The following is a 14308-nucleotide window of genomic DNA, read 5'->3' as shown; positions in this document are numbered from 1 at the left end:
TCCCTCATCTATCTATCTATCTCTGTCAATAAATTTTTATTGTTTTGTTTAATTTACCTAAAGTGTTTGTAGAATTTCTCACAACTTAATCTCCCTTCAAATACATTTTCTAAATTGTTAAAAGTAAATTTTACTTTGCACTTTTTACAAAAAAGCCTAAAAACTAATACTTTAAATTGGTAAAGAACTGCTGTCGACTGCAATCATTTTAAAGAACAACTGAGTCGATTGTCATGAACGTGACAGGAAATCATCAGAGTCAATCATAGAGCATCAGAGGGACAGTTTGAATTTATTTAACTATTTATTTGAGAATTTGCTAAAACATCAATTTCTATATATTTTATTGCATTCAAAGTTAACGAGCAATACTTTGTGTGCACTGAACTGCAGAATCACCCGTGTGTGTTTACATGGAGGTGAGCAGCAGTGCGTCAATCAAAGCCGCAGTTGTTTAAATTCGAAAGTGGGCGTGTGCGGGGGATCATGACGTCAACCTCAGACAGATCTCAGCGCGTTCGATCACGGAGCGTTCCAAAGTTTGAATGGCTAGTGATTTAAAGCGTCGATTCCGCAGCCGCTCCACACTACATGGAACCAGATAAACGGCTGTTTTATATTGGTCCGTGAAAAAGAATCGTTCCTGCGCAGTGACGTTTTGGTGCTCGAATGCATAATATCGCGTAGGAGTCACTGTGTGCGCGTTGAACGTTTGCTCTTTGCTTGTTTTCCTTCATCGCTAAATGGAGTCACGGGTGGAATACAGTCGAGAGGAGATCAACAGTACATTATGGGAAGTTCCGAACAAGTACATTTGCTTAAAGCAGATCGGAATGGGAGCTTATGGCAGCGTGTGGTGAGTTCCTGGAATGCAGGTAGACGCTCGTGAACTGCCTTTCAACAGGTTGCCACATGAAGTCGAACAATGTGGCAAGCCGCTTTAGCATTCATTGCTTCCAACTAGCGTATAGTTAGTAATAATAATGACTAGACTTGATTCTGTTAGTCAATACAGTAGTACTTAGGTTAGGTCCATACGAATTATTTAGTAGCTCATAATTAAATTGTTAACTGGGAAATAAGTACTTATACCTCATTCATATTTTCTAGTTAAACTGGAATAGTTGCAAGCAAAACCTAGGCAGGGGTACATACTGTATTCGTCTAAAGCGAATACGGTAACACGTAACATTAAATAATGTTAACTAATATATTTGTTGCGTTTTTTGTTGAAGTTAGTTAAAACTCAACTGTTCATTGTTAGTTCATGTTAGCTCAGGTCCAGTAAGTAATAATAACAGATACAAAAGTTTTAGTAAATGTTAAAATGAACATTAAGTAAGATGAATAAATGCTTTAGAAATGTGTGTTTATGCTCACTAAAGTAGTTTCAGATTTATTGAAACTGAAAGATTTAGCCTGTGTAGTAACTAAAATTTTCAATGTGCTCCCAGGAACTAGTGACAACCTGCAATTATCGAGTGAATAATGACTTCGGAAATTTAAAGACAACTTAATCACCATTGCACTCCTACTGACTGGATCAATGAAAGAATAAGTAGTTCCATGCAAATAGATACTAGTTAGTTTTAAGGAATGTAATGTTCTGAATATTAATGTTATTACAAAAGTTGTTTTGCCATGGACACTGTGAAATCATGGTAGTTCATGAAATTGTACTGTGAAGTTGTGTCTATACCCTGTCAATGACATAATCTGGCTTGAGTTTTTTCAATATACCTATCAAATAAATTAATCTTACTTTTAAAACTTACTTGGGGCAGTCTGATCTTAGACTTTGAGCTGATAAGATAACCAATGATAATTTGGTTATGAATGATAACCGATATGATAAAAATCTACACCATTAGGCCTGTTTCACATGCACATGAAATCACATGCTTTCAGTGGAAACAAGGTGTCAGATGTACTGTACAGTAGAAAAGAATGATAGAACAATGGATGTTTTGTAGTTATAAAAACTTTTTTTGTTAACTATTTTCAACAACCAGTAACGGCCAAATCAGACTGACTATGCTGCTGATGTCACCAATGTATCATGCATTTCTAATTTGGCATGTTATTTGCTCTAGATCAAGGGTGTCAAACTCAATTCCTGGAGGGCCGGAGCCCTGCAGAGTTTTGTACCAACCCTGCTCCAACACACACATACCATGTTGTTTTCAAATAAGACTGAATCCTTGATTAGTTGCAATCAGGTGTGTTTAATTAGTGTTTAATCTAAACTCTGCAGGGCCCTACAGGAATTGAGTTTGACACCCCTGCTCTAGATGCTTATGCTACTGTATATATTGTATTTTCGCTATTACAGTCAGATCTTTGCTAAACTTAGTCATGACATGATATATCCCAGCAGCATTGACATTTCCTGTTCTTGGTTCAATGTCACAAAACCTTCACAACAGCTTTAAGATCAGACACTGGTGAAAGTGGGGGACTGTGAAACCCACATGCTTTGACAACAAGACTTTGCAGCCAAGCAACGTCTCATCAACTAACATGCTTGTGCAGATTCTTATTTGCATATTGCAGTTTCTATATCATTTCCTGAATTTGTTACAGTGTGTCATTAAATTTTCAACCTCAGTTCACAATATTTGTTAATGATTATGGTTGTTCTCCTATTCTTAGCTCGGCCATTAATAATAAATCCAAAGAGAAGGTGGCCATCAAGAAGCTGCACCGACCCTTTCAGTCAGAGATCTTCGCGAAGAGGGCCTATCGTGAACTGAGGCTGCTCAAACATATGAAACATGAAAATGTAAGTGTCGTTTATGCTTGACGTGCCTCAAGGTCAGTTCTTGCTGCTTACATTGTTAGTTCTATTTTCCAGCAGTTTCAATGGCTTGAATGACTTGCAAGGCACAAAAAGACTTTTATCACACCATACTCCCATTGCTTTCATTGAGAATGGTGTGAGTATCAAATGTTTAGCTTGGCGGACTCGGTGTGTAAGTTCAGAATAGGATATTTGTGACGCATGGTGACACACTGATGATTAATTGCGGTATCATAAACTATAAGTACCTTATCTAAGTTTTTAATAGGTTACATTGAAACCGAGGCCGCTTTATTCAGTCAGACTGTCCATCGAAAACCATTATAACATCTTGAAAAGGCTGTGACTCACTTGCTTTTTTCCTGTGTCAATTTTGCTGTCCAACCCAAGGTAATAGGCTTGTTAGACGTCTTCACTCCTGCCTCCAGACTGGACGACTTCCAAGACTTGTAAGTTTTTAATGAGACCTTTCTAAGACATATTTAAAGAGACAAAAGGAGAAATGAAAAATAACACAAGAAAATGGGTTTTAAATGATATGATAGTCAATAAATAATGACCGAATTAATATTTTGGTGAATTATTCCTTTAAAAAAAAAAATAAGCAGTTGATTTCTGTTTTAGCTACCTGGTGATGCCATACATGTACACAGACCTCTCTAAAGTCAAGGGCATCCTTACAGAAGACCGTATCCAGTTCCTGGTCTATCAAATGCTGTGCGGACTAAAGGTCAGACCAAAACAGCTCACAAAAAGAGGCAACATTTTCCCAACCAGGCATGATGTAACAAGTTTACAACAGTTTGTGAACATTAAAATGCTGTGTGATGCAACACAGCCAGTCAGAACAGAACATGGAACCAAAATTGACTGTTAATACACTTCCGTTCAAAAGTTCAAGGTCAGTGAAAAGTTATTTTTTGAGAGAAATTAATTCAGCAAGGATGCATTGAATTGATCAAAACTTACAGTAAAGACATTAGGGGTGAAACGGTTCAGCTTACGCTTCTGCTTGTGTCTCTGTTTTAAAGTCACGGTTTCAGTACGATCGGTATGTGCAATGTTTAGGGAAAAACTATACTGTCAAATAAAAATAAAGTAAATAAGAATAATATATCTAACTATAAAAAACAGATACAAATAAATAGTCATTTAAAAAAAAAATCTTACATTAGTTTTTATGTACAGAAATTGAATAAAGTAATGAATTGTAAAACAGCATTGCATATTTGACAATATAAATTAAAGATTAATCTTTATTAAAGTTACAAAAGTTACAAGAGTGATTTCTTTCTTGTTGCTGTTTGATTAATATTAAGAACGTGCTGTCACTTTAAGAGAATGCACTGATTCAGTTTTTTTTTTGTGTGTGTGTGAATTTGTCCATTTAAACAATACTTCAGAGAGAGCTAATATTTGCACGCATTCTGAGGTGCGGGTTTGCATGCTTCAGATAAACACACGCACACATCTTCTCACTCGCTCTTAAACGTTTAAACTGGTAAATTTTAAAAGAGTTTAGCTTAAAGCACAGTTATCAACGTGTGCTGTTCAGGTCTCACCTGTGTGCGCACGCCTCATACGGCATTCGCATTGAACAAGAGTGAATTGTCCACGTCCCACCCCAACCCCCCCCCCCCCCATTCATCGTCGTTGTAATGGCCAAAACGTGCATCCGTCAACAGAAACATATATTAGCTGAACCCTGTTTGTTTTACGTGTTATTTATAGCAAACCACATTACAGATGTGTTGTCATAATTAAGTTGAACCGCAGTCCTAGCACGTGCCGAACCGTACAGTTAGATTTTTTTCCACAAACCGTTCCACCCCTAAAAGACATTTAGAGATTTTTTAAGATTTTTTTTAAATTCAGCTTTTCCATAACAGGAATAAATTACATACAGTACAGACCAAAAGTTTGGACACACCTTCTCATTCAAAGAGTTTTCTTTATTTTCATGACTATGAAAATTGTAGATTCACACTGAAGGCATCAAAACTATGAATGAACACATGTGGAATTATATATGGAATCATATACATAACAAAAACATGTGAAACACCTGAAAATATGTCATATTGTAGGTTGTTCAAAGTAGCCACCTTTTAATTTGATTACTGCTTTGCACACTCTTGGCATTCTCTTGATGAGCTTCAAGAGGTAGTCACCTGAAATGGTCTTCCAACAGTCTTGAAGGAGTTCCCCGAGAGATGCTTAGCACTTGTTGGCCCTTTTGCCTTCTGTCTGCGGTCCAGCTCACCCCTAAACCATCTCGATTGGGTTCAGGTCTGGTTACTGTGGAGGCCAGGTCAGCTGGCGCAGCACCCCATCACTCTCCTTCTTGGTCAAATAGCCCTTGATGCCTTCAGTGTGACTCTACAATTTTCATAGTCATCAAAATAAAGAAAACTCTTTGAATGAGAAGGTGTGTCCAAACTTTTGGTCTGTACTGTATGTATTTCATACATAAAATATATATTAATAGAAACAGTTCTTTTTATTGTAATATTGTTTCACAATATTTGTTTTACTGTATTTTTGATCAAATAAATGCAGTCTTGGTGAGCATAAGAGACTTCTATTTTTTTTAAAGACGTTTTTAAAAACTCTTGACCTCAAATGTTTGAACGGTAGTGTATGTTTGTGGACTTGCTGCATATGATTCATCAGTGCACTTTATTACAAGAAAAAATTATAATAAAGAAAGAATTGCTTCTTTAATTTCTTTTTTCTATAAATACACCATACAGGGCTTTTCTCCGGCACTGTGCCGGATCAGAACCGATAAAGTAGTGCAAGTCCTTGAAAGACTTTTATTTTAATTTATTTTGCAGTATCTGTATGAACCTTGTTTAAAGGGGTCATATGATACTATTTCTATTTTTCCTTTAGTGTGTTATGTAGCTATTTGTGCATGTATAAGCAGAGTTACAAAGCAGTGTCGCAGTGGAGTCTTTCGTAATCGTGGCTTGTGTACTGCAAACACATACGAGCTTCATTACTGTGTCTGTCACGCGACTCTGGCTTGAACTGATGGTAAAACTAAGGACATTATTTACTGTTTTTATATTTATGTCTAAGAAGCTCATGATTATAGAAAAGGAACATTACATTTCCGATCCATGCTTGTGGTGTTCGGCCAATCACAATGCACTGGGTAAGCTGGCCAATCAGAGCAGACTGCGCTTGTCGAAAGGAGGTGCTTTCTAGTAAACAATGCATTTGAGAGAGGCGGGGCATAGAGAAACCACAATAATGTACAGTATTTAAAAATACAATTTTTTTTAACATTAAAGTATGTCAACATATTCTGTTAAATCAGATACACAAAATAGTGATCTTTAAAAAAGCATCATATGACCCTTTTAAGTTACCAGTTCTTGGACATTTTTTTTTTTGTTTTTTTTTTGTTTTTTGAACTGAACTGTAGTTTCCTGTCTTTGTGTATTTCCTAAATTTCCTAGTTTTTAATTTACCATTATTTCTTTTTTTCTTTTCTTTTTTAAACAGTTTCAGAAGTTTTATGTTTTAAATTGTAGATCATCTTGTACCTTGTCAAGGATAAATCTAACCAGCAAAACTTGATATCAAAAGCATCCTATATGTTAAATGTGTTTGCACAATATTGTAGTGAGTAATCTTTCTTGTTATTGCTGTTTCAAATATCCCACCATTATCTGTAGTCTGAGCCTGTCAAGGGCTGATGGCATTGGCAGATACGTTACCAGTTAGTTTCAAAGGAAATCATTTTCTCTTTTTTTTAACTAATAACCGTGTGTGTATATGGCCACCCCCCCCCCCCCCCCCAACCCCTGGAAAAAAAAGTTCAGGCTCTGGATTTTTTTTTTTTTTTTTTTTAATCCTAACCCCTGATCACAATCCCAAAGTAAACTGGGTTGTGAATGATGTTTCCTGTTGACTTTAAGTTGGTCAACATCTGAAAAAACTAAAGTGAAAAATGATGTACTTGTAAAAACAGAAGTATACTTTGGGCTTAAGATGATTGCCAGTAGGAATGGTAATGCAGTCTTTCAGATCAGTCCTATTAGTGTAATAAAATACTGAAACATAACACTGTGAAGGATGTCATAATACTGATTTGTGGTATTTCTTTCTTCCTCTTTGTCCCTCTGTTTCTCTCCACTCCACAGTACATTCATGGTGCTGGCATCATTCACAGAGTAAGTGAGACTGGCAATGAATAAACAGCATCTGCTCATAATGATCATTTCCACACAGATCTGAATTAAAGGCACATGGCCTCTCTTGGGATCGTTGTAGCTCTTCTCCGGGAGATGCAAATGTGCTCCATGGGGGAGTTTTCATCTCCATGAATTACATTTACTAATGCTAATTCACTAATATGTATTGATCAGTGGACTATCAACAATCATTAACAACATTTCTTCTCATCTGAGAAGATGAGAGAGCAATCATCCCTCTCAGATTAAGAGGAATAAATATATTTCAAATTCATATTTATTCACATATTAACTAGTTTACAACACACTCATGTGGCTTGTCCAATTAGATTTAATAAAATGGATTGCTGTTACGAGTCTGGTTTTTAATCAAGTATTACAACATGTAAAGCTGTTTTTGTTCATTATTTATGAATATCTTTATCCAAATTCCAAATAATGGGAAATAAGTTATGTGCAAATTTATGAAACATTATTGGATTATTAAAATAGGTATTTACAGTACTGTCCAAAAGTTTGGTGTCAGTAAGATTTTTTTTAAATAAAAATATATAGATATTTTTTAAATAATTATCTTATACTCAAGGCTGTATTTAATCAAAATACAGTAAAACTTTAATATTGTAAATTAATACTGCAATTTAAAATAACGGTTTTCTATTTCAGTATATTACTAAATGTAATTTATTCATCTTATGCAAAGCTGAATTGCCAGCATCATTCCTCCAGTCTTCAGTATCACATGATCCTTCAGAAATCATTCTAATATGCTGATTTTGTGCTCAAGCAACATTTATTATGATTGTCAGTGTTGAAAACGGTTGTGCTGCTTAATATTTTTGTGAACACTATAAAAAAATCTGTTGGATTCTTAGTTCAATAGAAAGTTGAAATGAACAGCATCTATTTGAAATACATATTTTTGTAACTATTTAAATGTATGCACTGTAACTTTTATCAATTTAATGCATCCTTGCTGTTTAAGATAACAAAAATGAAAATCTTACTGACCCCCCAAAATTTTGAATGGTAGTGTGTGCATCTATTATACAATATTAAGATGCTCTTAGATTTGTAGGAGTGCTTTTCTGGAGACATTCTGGCAGTATGTTTTAAATGCTAGATGCACAGATTGAAAAGATTGAAAAAAAAATGAATGAATGCCAAGCTACGAGAAGTGATTTATACAATTATCCAGTTTTTCATTTTACATGCAGGTTCTGAAATTAGCCATAAAGTTTTTCTAATTCTATTATTATGAGTGGGTTCCGTGCTTTTTGCTTTGTCTGAGATTTTCTATCACACATTGTCCTATGAGGTAATGCCACTGATTTCCTGTTTGGTGAGGCAGTGTCTCTACATGCTCAGATCTGTTAGAAGCCACCCGGCTCACTTTCAATGTGAAATACAGTTCACCGCATTCAGAATAAAGACTTCTTAAGAAATCCACTAAGATCTTGTGTAATTGTTCAAGAATAATGTCTTTGTAGGAAGATTAACACCTTTATGCATTGCAGGACCTCAAACCAGGAAACCTGGCTGTGAACCAAGACTGTGAGCTGAAGGTTTGTGCCACCATTCTTTCACCATAAAAGAGAGAAGCGTAAATCTCTTTCAGTTGACACTGACTCTCTGCATTTGGTCTGTTTGCAGATCCTGGATTTTGGCCTGGCGCGTCATACAGAAGCAGAGATGACCGGTTACGTGGTGACGAGGTGGTACCGGGCCCCTGAGGTCATTCTAAACTGGATGCACTACACGCAGACAGGCAAGATGTTTGTCATTCATTAAGACATACACACCTCTTAAAATTATTACTGAGAGCTAGGTTTACTCTGATTAGGCAAAACATATGGTAACACTATTAGGGAACACCATTCACTATTAACTAGTTGCTAATTAGCATGCATATTACTAGCACATTGGCTGGTTATTAGTACTTGTAAACACATATTAATGCCTTATTCTGCAGGACCATATTCCTTATCCATTAACCCTACTCCTTACCTAAACATAACTTCTACAGCAAGCACCTTACTACCTATCAGTAAGCAGCAAATTAAGTGTTTATTGATGGGAAACTCTTAGTTATTAGAGAATATGTGTTCCCTGATTTAGTATCATCTAGAATATGAGGTTAAATACAGTAAATATTGATTTAGTCATCTGTTATGCTCCAGTTAGTTTTTTTCATCTGTTCAATAGCACCTCTGTTGGTTTATATGAGCAGTTCTAACATGCTCTCATTGGTATTCATAGGTCTAACATGCATATTGAATAAAAAATGGATACCTACAATATCAACACATGGACACCTTACAAATAAACTCATACAGCTTATGTATATACAAGTTTACTTATTTAAATCTTTACAAATTATCTTGAGGTCCATTGAAAATTGAATTTAGAAAATTTCTTTTTTTTTTACAATAAATAATAAATGTATTTAACATGTTAATGGGTTTCAGTTAATAAGTAAATGAATATAAAATCCAAATATAAAATTAATGAAAATGAAAATTAGGGTATGAGCTGAAACGCTCTGTTTATGTGTGTGTGTCCTTTAAATGAGAATGAGCTGGGGCTCCCGCCTCCCTTCCAGTGTTGCCAAGTCTGTGGAATTGGGCTACTACACTATTACTGTTGCTGTCAGGTTGCTTTATGTCTGGAGAAGGGTTTTGTTGTGAAAACCTGGCAACCCTGCACCCATCTCTTGTATGGAGAGACTGTTTATTAATTATTGGAATTATAAAACAATGAGTGAGTGGATTTTTACCATTATAGGCTGGTTGTTTTCACATACTGCACCCACACAGCTGTGTTCAAACACCTTATAAAAGTGTTTTTTGCATTCTTTGGCACCTTTAACATTTTGGCTGTTTATTATTAATTAAAAAGCACATATTCTACATACCTAATCATACCTGATACCTAAACTTAACAACTACCTTACTATTAATAAGCAACCAAAATCATTTGCAATCAATAATTTGCATTTTTAAATATTGTTGTCTTTAGAAATGCTCAGATACCCTTCCTTCATGTAGATTTCAATCGTTAATTGTCAGTTAGATCGAATGCGCTCTACTGATTCAGATTTGCTGCATTAATGTACTGTATGTCAAATGTTCTGCATTGTTTTAAAGGCTGGTGGTTGCAATGATTATTATAGTTCAATATGTGTGATTGTTGCCTTTTTCTACTTTCTAGTGGATATCTGGTCTGTTGGGTGCATCATGGGTGAAATGTTCAATGGAAAAACACTCTTTAAAGGAAAAGACTGTATCCTTCAGCATTCAATTTGCCTAATTTATTTCAATTTTTTAATGAATGAACATATTCTGAGGGCTGGATTTCAGAAAGTAAAACTTTTAACATTCTGTTAATTAAATTTCAAATGACTGATGTACAGTCAGTACACTGTCATTTAGTTAATTGCTATTGCATTTAGAAATGCTGTGCCCAACTTATTCCCTTTTGTCATGATTGTCAAAAATGATGTTCATTGTCTTTAACTTTTGACACTCAGACATGGACCAGTTGATTCAGATAATGAAAGTAACCGGGACACCAGGTCCAGAATTTATTGAGAAACTAGAAAACCCAGAGGTAAGACATTTTCAGTGCTACCAAATGATGGTATCTTTAATACATGATATGTCTGAATCTTGATTAAACCTGAGACTGATCGCTGATGCAACTTGGAATGAATTGCTAATGCAATGTGAAGAAAGATTGAGAAAATGGTCTTGAATATTTAGGGAGAAAATTCAGCTTGAATTATTAACGTTTTGCGTGATGGTTGCTGTTAGCTACTGTACTCCGCTGTCATTCCTGATCTTAATCAATGTCAGTGTCTTCATTGCTGTTGAATAGGCAAAAAGCTATGTCAAATCCCTGCCCCACTATCCACGCAAAGACTTCTCAACATTGTTTCCCAGAGCCAGTAAAAAAGGTAAGTAATACCCCAATGAAGAATTACTCCTTTGTCATGTTGTCACATTTCTTGCTTGGCAAGATACTTTTTTTCATTGTAAAACTTATGATTTAGTTTGACTGCATAGTTGCTGCCTGTCAATGTGACATGCCATTATTTCTGACAAAAATGACAAGATGCTGAGCAAATGCAACAGAACAATTTAAGTTTTTACATTTTTCACCAAGCGTCAGATAGAATGTCACCTAGTGTTGCCAGACATATTCTTTACTAAGGAACACCGATGGAAACTTCTAGGTTTGTTATGCATTGCAACTTGGAAAATAATAGGCATCCCAAAAAATATTAAATGTCAGCTAAACAATTTTAATGAAATTATTATTCAATGTTAATTTTCTGAAGCTTTGTTAACTCTGCAGTTATTTCTAGAATAGGTAACACTCCACAATAAAGGTTCAGTTAGTTAATATTACTTAATGCATATTTACAGCATTTAATATGTTAATTTCTATACTAATACACTTCTGTTAATTAACATTAACAATCAACAATAGTATATTTATTGATTAACATTAACTCTTTCCCCAAAAGCATTTAAAAAAAAGTTGCCTGCCAGCAATTTTGATGATTCTCAAAGAAACAAAAAAATTATTGTAAAGTGTTTCTCTACAAATAGTGTTATTTTGCCATTATCGAGTTTCTGTTATAGATTTTATTTATATTTTGAATTATTTAGTATTTGTTTATTTTCCATTTTAATTTTAGATAAAGTTTTAGTTAGAATTTTGTATCATTTGTATTCTTTAAAAAAAATTGTGTGTGTGTTTGTATATATATATGTTGTTTCAGTTTGAATTTCAAAATGTTTTTTTTGTTGTTTTATTTATTTTATTTTATTTCATTTAACATTTATTTTATTTGAATTAACGAAAAATGTTATGGTTTTAGTTGTAGGTAACTATAACAACTTTTATACTGGCATATTCTGCTACCTTAACCAACCTAAATCTGACCCAGCTAGCCTAATAAATGATAAAATAACTTTAAAATATTATCAAAAAATAGCTCAGCTTGCCCTGTACTTATATAATAATGCTCACATTATAATACATATATCAGCTTTTGCTATTCTAATGATGTTGCTCTGTTTTTGACCCACTGTGTTGTCCCTCAATGCCACTCCACTGGTAACTAACCCCAGCGGTAGATCTGCTTGAGATGATGCTGGTGTTAGATGCTGATGCTCGTCTCACTGCTGATGGTGCGTTGGCACACAATTATTTTGATAGCCTGAGAGACCCAGAGGACTCCCCAGTGCCCACACCATACGATGACCGCTATGACAACGCCACATTGCCCTTAGAAGAGTGGAAATGTGAGCAACATATTATACACACAGATTTATGTGTGCTGTACTATATATATGCACATGTTATGTATGTAAATGCAAACTGATCTTTTTTTATTATTATTATTATTCACAGGTTTATCGTTTAAAGAAGTGAGGAGCTTTGTTCCTTTCCCAAGAAGGGACTCAAAGAGAAGAAACACACTCACAATGTCCTAGTATGGTCTGACATTATATTGTGGTTATGTGATTTAGTTTCTGCCGATGAACAATTTAGAATTGTTTATTTACTCCTATAAAGTGTATGAATAGCAGTATGTTGTACAATAACTGACTTCTTAAGGAATATGTGGTATATCTGGACGTCTGGTGAATGAACATTTTATTTTGATATAGTGGTAACTGTCCACATTGTCCACATTTACATTTATTGCCAGTATGCATGTTACCTTAAGCGATCATTTGCTCACCCTCACACCATTTATACAGAATTTATTCCATCCCTGTGCTCTTTCAGACAACTCGTGCGCCATATTCAAAGTCATCTAAAGCCATATGAGAGCTTTTTGAGGGGAAGAAACAAACCTAAATTCTCTAATTATTTTACACAAAAAAGAAAATAATTTTAGATGATATGAGGGTGAATAAATGACGACAGACTTTTTATGTTTAGTAAACTATCCTTAAGTGCTATCTGATTTAAAAAGGATAGCCTTGTACGATTTTATGTATTTTAGTGTTATGGATCTTAAAGGTCAAGTATTTCACAATCAGTATACCGTTAAAAAGTTTGGGGTAAGGGAATTATTGTTTTTTTTTTTTTTATGTACTGTAATACTCGTTTTCAACAAGGATGCATTAAATTGACCAAATATATACATTACATTTATAATGTTGCAAAATATATATATATTTTTTTTTTAAGAATTTCTGTTATTTTGAACTTTCTATTTATCAGAGAATCTTTAAAAAAATTGTTAGTCTTACTGACCCCGAACTTTTGAATGGTAGTGTAAAAAAAATATATATATATATAATATACACACACACACAAAGATTTGTATACAAAAGTATAATGAATTGTTGGGGATGCATAACGGACACTGTTACTGACTTCAGTTTAACACTTAAAGAAATGAGCCTTAGTATTGTGACTTGTTTATTTAAAGTCAAGATGAAATGGCAATGGTTACCCATTTTAATCTGCCATATTTCTGAGTGAAGCCAGGTATGCTTCTAGAAAAAAAAATTCTGGCGGTGTCTGCTTTTCTAGCAGGACCTTTATCCAAGTGGGACTTTTAGTGAAGTGGGTGTTAAAATTACATAGCAAAATGAAACCAGGTGGTTAAAGGGGAGGGATTTAGAAATGGTGTGTTAGGGGAAATTATCACATTTTACTGAATGATTACAGAGACAAACATTTCTTTTTTTGGAGTAACATGCACAACAAATTTTTCACAAGACGAAGAATGTGTATTCAGAAAGTACAAATGGTCCATTCTAATTTCATATTGACTTTAAGGCTTTTGTTTGTTACCTTCAAATCCTTTGAAAGGTGTGACAGGATGTTTAGCTTGTGGAAGTGATTTACGGTCCATGACAAATGGCACCAAGCAAGGTTGTGAGTAGCACATCAGTGTGAGATTTCCAGGATCTGACTTATTTTTCACATTTTACTGTTCTCTTTGGCTTTAGTACTGTATTTTGTTTCTTGTATGTAATAATGTATGCCTTAACTCAACTGTACCAATATACCCATGTCTCGAATAGCCTACAGAAAATGTTATTTCCTCTCATGTAAACTGTGTTCGTCCACCTCGGATGGGTTTGTGATCATGTTTGCTGATATAAATGTTAATGTTTCGTTTATCTAGTAATTTGCAGCTCCTCTTCTTCGCTCACTGGCCTAATGTCTGCACCTCTCCAGTCGAGCTGTATGCATTACAGCTGACACAGGTCGTGATGAACTCTGACCACAGCATGAACTGTGTGGGAAGCGCACTGGTCCCTAAACGCAT

General features: G+C 34.7%; 1 protein-coding gene across 2 annotated transcripts; it reads left to right on the top strand.

The window, feature by feature from the left end:
* Window positions 1-491: 491 nt before the first annotated feature.
* On the top strand, window positions 492-14167 carry LOC127963612 (mitogen-activated protein kinase 13-like). Of its 2 annotated transcripts, XM_052563617.1 has the most exons (12): window positions 492-856; window positions 2653-2782; window positions 3191-3249; window positions 3425-3530; window positions 6955-6984; window positions 8523-8570; window positions 8659-8773; window positions 10216-10287; window positions 10535-10614; window positions 10882-10960; window positions 12144-12317; window positions 12427-14167. In XM_052563617.1, the coding sequence occupies exons 1-12, from the start codon at window positions 744-746 to the stop codon at window positions 12507-12509; spliced, it is 1089 nt and encodes a 362-aa protein (XP_052419577.1). In that variant the 5' UTR covers window positions 492-743; the 3' UTR covers window positions 12510-14167. The 2 variants fall into 2 exon arrangements, with proteins under 2 accessions (XP_052419577.1, XP_052419578.1); XM_052563618.1 differs by lacking the exon at window positions 6955-6984 and having other exon boundaries at window positions 506-856.
* Window positions 14168-14308: the final 141 nt, after the last annotated feature.

The sequence above is a fragment of the Carassius gibelio genome, chromosome B8 (genome assembly GCF_023724105.1).
Source record: "Carassius gibelio isolate Cgi1373 ecotype wild population from Czech Republic chromosome B8, carGib1.2-hapl.c, whole genome shotgun sequence".
NCBI lineage: Eukaryota > Metazoa > Chordata > Actinopteri > Cypriniformes > Cyprinidae > Carassius > Carassius gibelio.
This window is presented reverse-complemented; position numbering and strand designations above follow the sequence as displayed.